Consider the following 13,699-nt stretch of genomic DNA (forward strand, 5'->3'; position numbering starts at 1 on the left):
TGTACCCTCTCCCAGAGGGGCCGGCCCAAAAAAAAAAAAAAAAAAAAAAAGACACATCGGATGAGTAAAAGCTTAAATAGGAAGCAGCCAACTTCGACTTCAAGGACCTGAGGAATGACCTGCCTCTTCTTGCCCTTGTCTCTTCTCTGCCTCTTACCCTGGTAGACCCCCAATACAGGTGGGTAGTAAATCATTCCCAGCTATTTGTATGTCCTGCCAGTTCTAGACTCTTCCCAATTGCCAACAAACAGGAATAATTATTGAACATATTATCCCAGGCTCAGCTGCCATGGAGTCCTGAGCTAATGGGCATCAGGTGTTGCCATATTCCTGAAGTTCTCATCCCACCTGTGAGGAGTTATGAACACAGTCTTCATGTGGAAACTAAAGCTGTTGGGACCAAGATAAGCAGCCAATTTCAGCCTCCATAGTACACCCACCACATTTGGCCTACTTTTCAGCACTTGATTCTGCATTTTTTTCTAGTTCCCAGTCAGGGCTAGAGCTTAGCCACGTTTTTTTCTAGTTCCCAGTTAGGGCTAGAGCTTAACCCTAAATTGTTTGGGTATGCAGAGCCCTTATCCAGTTACTGCCAGCTTCATCTGCCCATACTTGGAGGAGAATAAAGAAGGGATCATGGGGTGCCTAACCACTCCAGGGGCAGGGGGTGATTCTCACTTTCTCTCTGACTTTCTCTCTCTTGTCTCTCTCCAGCAAGCACACATGCCCTATGGCAAAAATCTTAAATAAATAAAATATGGACAACTTCGTGAATTTGTGTGTAATTCTTGCTCAGGGTCCATGCTAATCCTCTCTGTGTTGGTCCAATTTTAACATATGTGCTGCCTGGGACCAATAGTTGGCATAATGGCTATGTTGCTGGACTCCCATGTAGTCGACTGTGGTTCCAGTCCTGGACCCGGGGGCTTAAACTGATGCCGGCTGCATGTGTGTGCATGCCCTAGATCCTGAGAGGAGAATGGAGGAGAAGGGATTGTGGCATGGCCATCTCCCCTGGGAGAGTGATTTCTCACTTTCTGTCTCTGTCTCTCTCTTTCTGGTGAGTGTATGCGCCGTATAGCAAAAACCTTTCCAAAAAAAAATATATGTGCTGCCAGGACCAGCAGTTAGCATAATGGCTATGTCACTGGACTCCCATGTAGTCGACTGCGGTTCGAGTCCCGGCCTGGTGGCTTAAACTCACGCTGGGCGTATGTCTTTCTGGCGAATGCACACGCCCTATAGCAAAAAACCTCTCCAAAAAAAGAAGAAAAGATGTGCTGCCAAAGAGATCACAGAGTTTTTCAAAAAATGCTTTCTTGGGCCAGCATGTGGCCTGGCAGTTAAGGCAGCTGGATCTCATATGGCTGACTGCACAAGTCCAGTCCCAAACCTGGTAGCTTGAGAAACATGCCCAGTGTGTGTGCATGTGTGCCTAAAACCCTGAGAGGAGGGAGAAATGGAGAAGGGATTGCAATATGTGATCAGGCCCGATGGTGGGTAACTTTTCCTCTGCTGCTCTTTCTTTCTGTCTCTCTGGTAAACACATGTAGTAAATTAAAAACAACAACAAAAGAAAACCTTTCTCATTCTGAAAACAAGTAGCCAAGCACATCTATTTTCCTGCTTTATGAAATCTCTAAATCCAAAAATCCAAGTACTGTAAAATTTTTGTTTCTGGCAGTGTGACTACATAGCCTAAGAACAATAGGGGAGACAGCACTACAGTTTCCTCCAAAGGGCCTCTGGGTCTCTTGACACGATGGTGCAAACCTCATTTCTCGAAGACGCTTCACATGCTGAATACACTTCTCTGCTGTGTAATCCACTTCCTCCTCTGTAGTGAAGCGGCCAATGCCAAACCTGAAAACAACACAGAAGAAAAGCTCTGCGTCAGCGTTCTGGCACTGGGTAAATTCATTCAGCAAATACTCAGAGAATGTACTACACAAAACACAAAGGGAGAAACAGTGTCTTTACTTTTTAGGTTAGAGTTTCTCAGAACATGGTCTGGGGACCAACCTCATTAGAATCACCTGATCAGTTTCCTACTCTTCCTCCAGACCCAGTGAATCAGAATATCTGAGTGTGGGATTCAGAAACTGACACTTTCATGAATGTCCCAGGTGATAATGAAGTCTGAGAACCACTATTCTAGAAATTTTCACAAAAACTCAGGATGGGATAAGGAGTACTAGAATGTAACAGAAATGAAAATACAAAAGGATGTCTTTTTTAAGTATTGCAGCTGAATTCACTGACCTGATAGAAGAGTGCGCTAAATCCTCATCAGTGCCAATTGCTCTAAGGACATAAGAGGGCTCTAGGGATGCAGAGGTGCAGGCACTAAGGAGAGAGACAGAAGCCTTGAACAATTCATCAACAATTCATAAACAAACTGGGAGTTTGTTTAGCCACAAACTCCCAGTCTTGCTCCCATGACCCAAGGTCCTATAGTCATACCATGGAAACAAAAGAGACCTTTTAATTTGGCAGAGGTACAGGGCTTCACGCTTCCTTGCACATTCTGGGACGTGAACCTAGATCCTCAGGCCCTATAGTGGATGATCTCCTTGCATAAGGACACTGTCAAAGTGTGACAGAACATGATGCCACATGAGCTGGGTTTGACTAATAATAAGACAGCAAAAAAACATGTGCTCACTCCCCTAGGACAGAATATACCATCTGTACCAGCATGGAGGGTAGCTAAACCCGTGATAGCCTCTGGGGTATCTCTGATTTTACAGGTCTGTTACTAGAACCCTAGAACATGAAAGGCACAGGGTTTTCCCAGAGGAAGTCCTCCTAAAGTAGTAAACCTTGGCCTGTATCTAGTTAGCTAAAAAACAGGTATTTACAAAATGATCTTTATCCTTAATTGAGAGCTCTTGGCTTAGAAGTTGTCGCATAGTGTTACACCAAGTGCCCTGGATGGCTGGAAGCTATGTGGCCAACTGTGGGTTCAGATCACCAGGTCAGCTTGAAAATACACTGGGTAGGGACCAGCAAATGACATAATGGTTACGTCACTGGACTTCCACACAGTTGACTGCAGTCTGAGTCCTGGATCCGAAGGCTTAAAACTCATGCCAGGCACGTGTGCGTGCATGCCCAAAATCCCGAGAGGAGAACAGAGAAGGGATTGCAGCATAGATATCCCCGTTGTGGGGGTGATTTCTCGCTTTCTGTCTCTCTCTGACTCTCTGGTGAGCAAATGCACCCTGTGGCAAAAAACAAAAACAAAAACAAAAAAAACTCTAAAAAAAAGGAAAAAGAAAACACACTGGGTGTACACATGGGTGCCCAGAAAGGCTGTAGGACTGGGTAAGGGGGATCACGGTGAGATGAAACCCTGTTGAGAATGTTTCTCTCTCTCCTTCTTCTATCTCTCACTGTCTCTCTCTCCCTCCCTTCCTCATGCACACATACACATGCATGTGTTTTCTATCATTAAAAAAAGGAAAGAAAGAGGGTCAGCAGATGGTGTGGTGGATAAAGGCGCTGGATTACCACATGGCTGACCATGGTTCGAGTCCCGGACCTGGTGGCTTGCTTTCTCAATTTCCCTTTCTCTATCTCTGTCTGGTCAAATTTTTAAAACATAATAACAACAAATGAAACTGGGACCAGCAGTTGGCATAACGGCTATGTCACTGTTCTCCCATGTAGTCAACTGGAGTTCGAGTCCTGGACCCAATGGCTTAAACTCACGCCGGGTGTGTGTGCTTACATGCCCAAGATCTTGAGAGGAGAATGGAGGGGAAGGGATTGCAGCATGGCCATCCTCTAGAAGTGAGTGATTTCTCACTTTCTGTCTCTCTGTTTCTGTCTTTCTGGCGAGTACACGCACCCTATACCAAAAACCTCCCTGCCCCCCACAAAAGTAATTAAATAAATACTTAAATTTTTTATTTAATTTAATTTATTTATTTATTTTGGAGAGTTTTTTTTTGCTATCGGGTGCATGCGCTCGCCAGACAGAGAGGGACAGAGAGACGGAAAGCAAGAAATCCCCCCCCAGGGGGGATGGCCACACCATAATCACTTCTCCTCCATTTTCCTCTCGGGATCTTGGGCATGCACACACATGCGCCCAGCATGAGTTTTAAGCCACAGTGTCCGGGACTCAAACCGTGGTTGACCACATGGGAGTCCAGTGACATAGCCAACACGCTAACTGCTGGTCCCCATTCATTTATTTTCATTTGACCAGAGAGAGGCAGAGAGAGAGAGAGAGAAAGTGAGAAAGCAAGCCACTAGGTCCAGGACTTGAACTATGGTTGGCCATGTGGGAGTGTCCAGCACCTTAACTACCATGCCACCTGCTGGTCCCAATAAATAAATATTTTAAAAAAAGAAAGAAAGAGCTTTGGTACTTGTCATCTCCACACTAGGAAGCTTAGTATCTCCTATATGGCACATGGAAGCCAGGCTGATTGGCCCTGCCACAGTCCCGTGTATCCATCATGACTCACCTCCCTGAGGATAAGGCGACATCTTTGAGTGCCATTAGCAGACTCTCCCCTTCCACATATGCGAACGAAAGGTTAATGCAGCCTGGAGGAAAGACACACTGTGAGAAAGGTCTCAGAGTCTCAGTTGCTTTCAGAAAGGGAATAGAAAGGCCATATCCACACCGGGATAATGGTGCTCAGGGTCCCCATTCATCACCACATCTGGAAGGCTCTTCATGATCTTCTGTACCAGTCGTTCTGCTAACTTTGAGATCCGTTTGTGGTCATACTAAGGAGCAGATAAGGGAGGACGAGACATTGGGACCATCAATCAGTTTACTTAGTTTGAGGAGTCTTTCTATAACCAAGAAGGGATCATGCGTTAAACCCACTATTGTCCTACATTATTCATGGAGACCACTGAATCTTTCACATCCACTGCAGCACGTGGTATGGAAAAGGTCCTTAATAACTGAACACAGAGTTCCAATAACCCAGAAACAAATGAGCTGGTAACTACTAAAAGGGCATGGGTCTTGATAACCCATAACAAGGTGCCATCAGCACCAGGACCAGGACAGGTTTTGTTAAACCTCCTGTTCAAGCAGAGATCTGACTCAGTCCTGCCAAGATGCCTCTCACTAAAAGACCAAGTACAAGGAAGAATTGTGACGGAACTGCTTTCCCCATACCTCCATCTCTTGCTGTGCCACCTCACACGCAGCCCCCAGCCCCACCACTAAGGGTGTGGGCACTGTCCCAGACCGCATACCCCGCTCCTGCCCCCCTCCACTCTGCAGGGCTTCCACACGCACGCGGGGCCGGCGGCGGATGTAGATGGCACCAACACCTGGGAAACAGAGTTTGTTACAAAAAAAAAGAGAGAGATGCAGATCAAACAAAATATCACTTTCAAAGGTGTCACAATATTATTTCAACTTTTCTGTGTGAAATTTTTCTATTAATACATAAAGGAAGTTATAAAAAAAGAAGCATAAAATTCAGCAAAATTATTTAGCATCAGGAAGGTAACTACCAGGATGAGTTACAACCAAATGGTTCAGAATTGCTCCCTGTGCGTGTACAAAATGTTATATATTGCAGTATTATTCATAATATCTAAAAGACTGGAAACAATTGCGACAACTGTCATCTGGGAAATGGTTGAATAAACGATATGTCCAAACAATGAAATACCAAGCAAGTATATGAAAGAATGAGGATGGCATGGTGGCATGGTTAAGGTGCTGGATCCCACAAGGCTGACTGCATGGTTCAAGTCCTGGAACTGCTATCTTGAAAAGCACACTGGGTGGATATGCATTCATGCCTAATATCCTGAGAAGAGAATGGAGAAGGGACTACAGCATGACTCTCCCCCTGGGGGAGAAAGCCACACCGCAATCCCGTCTCCTCCATTCTCCTCTCAGGATCTTGGGCACGCACGCACATGCACCTGGTGTGAGTTTAAGCCACCTGGTCTGGGACTCGAACCGCAGGCAACTACATGAGAGTCCAGCAATGTAGTCATTACACTATCTGCTGGTCCCATGGGAGAAAGACTTTCAAACATATATATGCTTATAGTTTTTGAATTTTTTTATTTTAAAAGAATTATTTTGTTGGAACCAGCAGATGGCATAATGATTACATTGCTGGACTCCCATATGGCTGGCTATGGTTTGAGTCCCAGATCTGTTGGCTTGAAACTCACACCAGACATGTTTGTGTACATGCCCAAAATCCCAAGAGGAGAATGAAGAAGGGATTGGGGCGAGGCCATCCCCTCTTGGGGGTGATTTCTCAACTTTCTATCTCTGTCTCTCTGTCTCTCTGGAAAGCACATGCACCCAATAGCAAAAATCTCTCTTTAAAAAAAAATATTTTATTTCTTTTTTTGAGACGTTTATGGTATAGGGTGCATGTACTCACTAGAAAGAGAGAGACAAAAATTGAGAAATCATCCCTCAGGGGGATGGCCATGCTGTAATCCCTTCTCCTCCATTCTCCTCTCAGGATCTTGGACATGCATGCATATGTGCCCGGCATGAGTTTAAGCCACCAGGTCTGGGATTCAAACCATGGCCTTCTACATGGGAGTCCAGTGACATATCCATTACACAAACTGCTGGTCTCACAAATTATTTTATTTCTTTTTATTATTATTATTTTAATTTGCAATACAGCACATGGGAGCTGGTAGGTGGTGTGGTGGTTAAAGTGTAGTACTCCCATATGACTGACAATGGTTCGAATCCTGGACCTGGCAACTTGCTTCCTCACTTTCCCTGTCTCTCTGTCTCTCTCTATTCAAATTAAAAAAATAATGATGATGATAAATAAAATCAAGTTAAATTTATTATTTTTTTTAAAATGTGCTATATAGGGCACCAGAAAGCAACAGAGAGAGAGGGAAAGTGAGAAAGCAAGCCACCAGGTCCAGGACTCAAACCATGGTAGGCCATGTGGGAGTCTAGCACCTTAACCAGCACACCACCTGCTTTTAGAGTTTGAACCATATGAATATGTTACTTTTTCTGAATAAAATAAAAATTAAAAATAATTTTTTGAGGGTAAAAACGAAGGCCATCGAATGGAAATAAAAATTAGCATAATTTCCAAAGATCTATCAAAATTTTAAAATGTGTGTAACCTCTGACTCAGCAAATCCACTTACAGGAATTTTGTACCAAAATATTGAGCATGGGGTCCAGCAGGTGGAATGGTGCTTAAAACTCTAGATTCCTACATAGCCAACTGGGGTTCAAATCCTGGACCCAGTGGCTTGAAAAGACAATAAATAAAGAGATAAATTAATCGATTAAATAAATGTTAAAACAATAGTAATAATAACAATAATAACGAGCATGCGTGAGCCAAAATATATACTAAGTTGTCTAGGGTTTGTTTTTTTTTTTAGAGAATTATTTCATTTAGCTTTATATATTTATTTATTTGTTTTAATTTGACCAGAGAGGGATAGAGAGAGAGAAAGTCAGAAAACAAGCTGCCAGATCTGGGACTTGAACAGCAGTCAGTTATGTGAGAGTCCAGCACCCTCAACCACCATGCCACCTGCTGGCCGCAGTCTAGGGTTTTTTAACACAGTGAACACTTGATAAAGTTCATCTACACAGGAAATTGTTTGGGCAGAAACAAAAGTATTTATAAAAACTAAGGCAGTAATTCTCAAATTTATCATGAAGTTTATTTATCATCAGTTTGAAATGAATTTATGAACTAAATTAATTAATTTATGAACTAAGCTGCATTTACCAATACATTTATAAACCAAACTGCATTTATTAATAAATATTTAATTTTTTCCTTTAAAAAAAGGCAAAAACAAATGTCCTATACTATTTAAATCGATGTAGTTCCCAAATTCGGAGAAAAAGTACTCTAGAGAGTGAAAATCTCATTATCTAAATCTCTTTAGAGCTTGAGTTCAGAAAACAGGAGGTTGGGACCACCAGGTTGTGTGGTAGTTAAGGCGCTGGACACCTTTACATGACCTACCATGGTTTGAGTCCTAGACCTGGTGGCTTCCCTTCACATTTTCTGTTTCTCTCTCTCTGGTCAATTAAAATGAATGAATGAATGAATGAATAAAATTAAATAATTCTTTTAAAAAAGGAAAGAAAACAGTCGGTTGGATGAGGGAGACCTAAACGCATGTGAGTGCCAATCAGAGCTTCTGATCAACATGAGTTCATTGGTTTTATCAAAATAGATATATCTAAAATAAAAGCCAATAATGACAACATTTTAGTGAGAATAAGACAGAATGCCTGGGGGCCAGCAAGTGGCATAGTGGCTAAGGCGCTAAACACCTACATGGCCAACTGCAGTTCAAGTCCTGGAGTTGATACTTTAAAAATCATGCCTGGCATGAATATGCCTTAAAATTCTAGTAGGAGATTGGAAGAGAAGGGATTGTGCCACAGCCTTCCCTCCTGGGGAGTGATTTCTCATATTCTCTCTCCCTCTCTCCGCATTGGAGTAGACAAGAGAGCTGGGCCCATCTAACTAAACCTGATATAACAAAACCTCTTCTTCTTCAGTCAAATTAATATCTGTATCCCTTCAGGGGCTGGCAGGTGGCATGGTGGTTAAGGTGTTGAACACTCCCACATGGCCAACCATGGTTCAAGTGCTGGACCTAGTGGTTTGCTTTCTCACTTTCTCTCTCTCTGTCCCTCTCTGGTCAAATTAAAATAAATAAATGGATAGATAGATAGATAGATAGATAGATAGATAGATAAAGTTAAATAAAATAATTCTTTTAAAAAATTGTTGAGGGGGACCAGCAGTTAGCGTAATGGCTATGTCGCTGGACTCCCACATAGTTGACCATGGTTCGAGTCCTGGACCCGGTGGCTTAAACACATGCTGGGCGCGTATGCGTGCATGCCCAAGATCCCCAGAGGAGAATGGAGGAGAAGGGATTGAGGCATGGCCATCCCCCTGGGGGGTGATTTCTCGCTTTCTGTCTGTCTCTCTTTCTCTCTCTCTGTCTTTCTGGCAAGCGCACATGCCCTATAGCAAAAACCTCTCAAAAAAAAAAAAAAATTGCTGAGGGACCAGCAGTTGGCATAATGGCTATGTCGCTGAACTCCCATGTAGTCGACTGCAGTTCGAGTCTTGGACCTGGTGGCTTAAACTCACACCGGGCACACTGTGTGCATGCCCAAGATTCTGAGAGGAGCATGGAGAAGAGATTGTGGTGTGGCCATACCCCCTGGGGGGTGATTTCTCGCTTTCTATCTCTCTGTCTCTCTCTGTCTTTCTGGCAAGCACATGTACCCTATAGCAAAAACCTCTCAAAAAAAAAATTGTTGAAAAAAAATCTGCATGCCTTCTAAGGGTTTTATAAAGGAACTAAGGAAGAATGTCCTATTGTATAGTAACTGCTAAGATCTACAAATAGGCAAATGTTGTTTGCCATTGCCATGCTGAATGTACAACTTCCTTTGAGAAAAACTGTCAAAGGGCTCACTGGACAGTACAGAGAGGAAGAACTCTAGGAGTAGCTGGTACCTTTGGGACCATAGAGTTTGTGACCACTGATGCTCATGAGATCAATTTTCATGTCGTTGACATCAAGTGGGATTTTTCCAACAGCCTGAGCTGCATCGGTATGGAAATACACCTTTCTGGAACTGCAAATCCGCCCTGAGGAAACAATAGAGGGGAAAACATACAGCACAATGTTGGGAAGTCACTTGGCAACAGTCTCAGAATATACAATGAATTATCTCTACTCACAGTAAATGAATTGTTAATAAACTCTCTCCTCCTTTCACCCCTTTCCCTCTCTTTGCCCCTTTCCCTCTCCCTTTTTTCCTCCCTTCTCCTCTATCCTTCCTCAATTTCCCTTCACTGAATAAAAATAAAGATGAAGGGCAAAGCACCACATCAAGACACCTAGCTTTTTTTTTTTTTTTTAAGGGAGATTTTTGCTATAGGTTCGTGCATTTGCTGGAAATACAGAAAGCCAAGAAATTGACCCCCAGAGGGGATGGCCATGACACAATCCCTTCTCCTCCATTTTCCTCTTGGGATCTTGGTAGACACACTCACACATGCCCGGAATGAGTTTCAAGTCTCAGGGATTTTCAAGCCTCTGGGACTCTGAACCACAGTCAGTCATGTGGAGTCCAGCGACTTAACCATTATGTCATCTGCTGTTCCCACTGATGCATAAGTTATTATTTTTTTTAAAGAATTATTTTATTTAACTTTATTTATTTATTTATTTTAATTTGACCAGAGAAGGACAGAGAGAGAAAGTGAGAAAGCAAGCCACCAGGTCCAGGACTCAAACTGTGGTTAGCCATGTGGTAGTCCAGCACCCTTAACCACCAAGCCAACTATCGGCCCCTGATTCCTAAGTTCTTAACACCTCAAAAACACTAGGTTTTTAATATTTCATATTACTTTTAGATCCTTTTTCACTTAAAATAAGGAAAGATTACCAAATCTTTTTGCTAATGAGTCTAAAGAAATTACAGCTCTAAGTAGGATCATAAAGAGATGCTCTAAAGGGGAAAAGATGAAAGGGAAAAAGGTAGAGGGTTTTTTTCGTTATTATGCAATTGGTTTTGGCAACAACTGCCATAAAGTGAAAAATCACAAAAGGTACTAGAACAGGATTCAAATAATGACTCTACCACTTACAATGTCCTTGAATAAGGTACTTAGACTTTCTTTCCCTGGATTTCTTTCCTATGCATTATATTGCTGCAACTCCCGGTCTACTCCTGCTCCCAGTGGATATCTACTGATACTCACCTATCTCCTCAATAGGCTGTTTCACGCCAATCTCATTGTTCACAGTCATGACTGAAACCAGGCTGGTATCTGGCTGGATGGCAGCCTCCAGTTCCTACGAATATGCAAAAGTAAGGAAAGTGCACAGTGCCAACAAAGTCCTCCCTAAACCAGAATGTAAAAAGTTTAACCTATTAAATAATTATTTATTTTTATTTGTTATTATTATTACTATTTTTAATTCTCTACCAGAGAGGCAGAGAAAGAAAGAACGGGAAAATGAGAAACCAAGCTGCCAGGTCCAGGACATAAACTGCAGTTGGCCATGTGGGAGTACAATGCCTCAACCACCACACCACCTACAAGCCCCAGGAAGCTTACTCTTTTTTTTTATTTTTATTTTTTTAAGAGAGTGTTGCTATAGGGTACCTCTGCTCGCCAGAGAGACAGAGACACCGAGAGACAGAAAGTGAGAAATCACCTCCCCCAGCGGGGATGGTCATGCCACAATCCCTTCTTATCCATGCTTCTCTCGTGATTTTGGGCATGCATGCCTGGCATGAGTTTTAAGCCGCTAGGCCTGGGCCTTGAACCACGATCAACTATGTGGAAGTCCAGCGACAAAACCATCACGCTAACTGCTGGTCCCATAAATAATTCTTAAAAAATTCTTCCTTCCTTCCTTCCTTCCTTTCTTTCCCCTTTCTCCCTTTCTTTCTTTCCCTCCCTCCATCCCTTCTCCTTCTCTCTCTCTCTCTCTCTGTCTCTGTCTCTAGCAAGCACACACATCCACTAGTCAAATTTAAAGGAAAAAAAAAAAGTCTGACAATCCATTAGACATGCTATAAGGTGATAGCTAAGGACTAGTTTAGCCAATAGAGTATAAATCCAGACATAGTTAAGATGGGGGATGCAAACCCAGCTGAAGAAATAGGAAAGCGTAATGCCAGAGACATTACAAGGAAATAGCCACTGAGGGATAGCCAGGTGACACATTAATTAAGGCAGCTGGATCCCATATAGCCAGATGAGCAGTTTGAGTTCCAGTCCCAGACCTGGTGGTTTGAAAAACATACTAGGCATGGGACCAGCACTTGACATAATGGCTATGTCGCTGGACTCCTATGTAGCTGACTGCGGTTCAAGTCCCAGACCTGGTGGCTTAAACTCATGCCAGGCGCATGTGCGTGCATGCCCAAGATCCCGGGAGGAGAATGGAGAAGGGATTGTGGCATGGCCATCCCCCAAGGGGAGTGATTTCTCGCTTTCTGTCTCTCTGGCAAGCCCACGTGCCCTATAGCAAAAATCTCTCTCAAAAAACCCCCAAAAACAGAAAACAAAAAACCCCACTAGGCACATGTGTGTGCACACCCAAAATCCCCCAAGAGGAGAATGGAGAAGAAGGGATTATGGCATGGGCATCCCCACTAGGGGAAGCTTTTTCACGTTCCCTCTCCCTCCCTCTCTCTCTGTCTTTCTCTGGTGAGCACACATGCACTAAAACAAATGGAAACAGCCATAGATATACATGTTACTGATTAATGATTAAATATTAGTAAGGGGGAAGAGGGCAGAAACAAGGGATAGTAAGAAAAAAATTTTGGCATTTGGAGTCAGGGCTCTGTCTACAAACTCATGTTTGGATTTGTCTAAGGGCACTAGTATCCAAAATCTGGTGGACAAGATACTTGGACTCAACACCTAAAATAGACATAAAAGAAAATAGGCCAAAAAGGAAAATATTCAAAAAAAGAACTACACCTCTTCGTTAAGGAGATAAGAGGCATCAATGCAGGGAAAAAGTAAGTCAGAGACCTCCAGAAAAAGGAATCTAGCTCATACCAAGGGGAACATAATCTCTGTCTCTGCTCAGTCTCTTTCTTTAACCCCGACCCTAATCATTAGAGCTAGTCCTTTAAGCTCCAGTTGAGGCTGAAGAGAGAGATTTACAGGCTGAAGCCAAGCTCCCCCTATTTTGCCCCTTCTGCCAAGAGTAATCCTACCTTCAGGTCAATGATCCCACTCTTCTGCACTGGGAGATATGTGACCCGAAAGCCTTCCGCTTCCAATGAACGGCAGGAGTCCAAGACACACTTGTGTTCTGTCTGGGTGGTAATTAGGTGCTTTTTCCGTGATCTGTAAAACCTGGCCACCCCCTAGCAGTTGGTGGTGGTGGAGGGAAGGAAAACAGACTTAGAGAGACATCAACAACCTGGATGACTTTGTAAAAGGAACCTGGAAGGAGTGGTATGCTCCAAAACTAATCGTTTGACACCAACTAAGTGTCCTGTAATTCAATTCACTTCTGACACCAAGTCCCTAGAGTTAGTGAACACCCACAGAGTAATGACTGCCCCCACTACATTTGCCAGATGTCTCAAGTGACCCATACTTCTGCCTAACCAGGTGCAAACTTGGGGATTCCCATAGCCCCATCAAGTTCAATCATTCACTAGAATAATTCGCACTTGTCCACACCCCACAGAATGAACAACACCAAGAGTAAGTCCTAATGTAAGTTTTCCATTTTGCGTCATAATGAGGTGTCAGTTCATAAACTGTAACAAATGGGCCACTCTGGTGGGAGATGTTGATAATGGATAAGGTTGTAGGCATGGAACATATGGGGAATCTCTGTACCTTCCTTTTAATTTTGCTGTGAACCTAAAATTGCTGTAAAAACAATTTCTATTAAAATAATAATAATAATCATAATGTACAGGTAAATGTATGTGTTTAAAAATTTAGACAGTCCTAGACATGTTGGAGCACAGTAGAGCAGATACTGTTGCTTAGCAAAATGGGGCTACATGGGAGACCCACTCTATAATGCTCATGCTAGTGGTCCTAACAACTTGGGAGGCTGCAATAGGAGGATCACAACTCAGTGAGACCCTGTCTAAAAAACACCTCCCCCTCAACACATGCATGCACACAAATTTAGAGAAATACAGTATTTCCACCCACCC

At 43.0% G+C, this 13,699-nt stretch overlaps 1 protein-coding gene and 1 non-coding gene across 3 annotated transcripts in view; both read right to left on the minus strand.

Annotated features, from left to right (window-relative positions):
* The window catches only part of NFS1 (NFS1 cysteine desulfurase), a 32,694-nt gene that overhangs the window by 4,972 nt on the left and 14,023 nt on the right, over window positions 1–13,699 (minus strand). Inside the window, exons 5-12 of one of the 2 annotated variants that reach the window (XM_006144072.3) lie at window positions 12,734–12,886; window positions 10,752–10,845; window positions 9,498–9,632; window positions 5,150–5,307; window positions 4,641–4,746; window positions 4,479–4,560; window positions 2,263–2,346; window positions 1,774–1,863 (exon numbers count right to left, since the gene is read on the minus strand). In XM_006144072.3, the coding sequence (XP_006144134.1) occupies window positions 1,774–1,863; window positions 2,263–2,346; window positions 4,479–4,560; window positions 4,641–4,746; window positions 5,150–5,307; window positions 9,498–9,632; window positions 10,752–10,845; window positions 12,734–12,886 (902 nt within the window). Of the gene's footprint in view, window positions 1–1,592; window positions 1,864–2,262; window positions 2,347–4,478; window positions 4,561–4,640; window positions 4,747–5,149; window positions 5,308–9,497; window positions 9,633–10,751; window positions 10,846–12,733; window positions 12,887–13,699 lie in introns of those variants that run through there. The other variant, XM_006144071.3, reaches the window with a different exon arrangement.
* On the minus strand, window positions 752–856 carry LOC114007024 (U6 spliceosomal RNA). The gene has a single exon (XR_003548685.1). It is a non-coding gene; the product is annotated as a U6 spliceosomal RNA (small nuclear RNA).

Source organism: Tupaia chinensis, unplaced genomic scaffold (assembly GCF_000334495.1).
Source record: "Tupaia chinensis unplaced genomic scaffold, TupChi_1.0 Scaffold000115_1, whole genome shotgun sequence".
Taxonomy (NCBI): domain Eukaryota; kingdom Metazoa; phylum Chordata; class Mammalia; order Scandentia; family Tupaiidae; genus Tupaia; species Tupaia belangeri.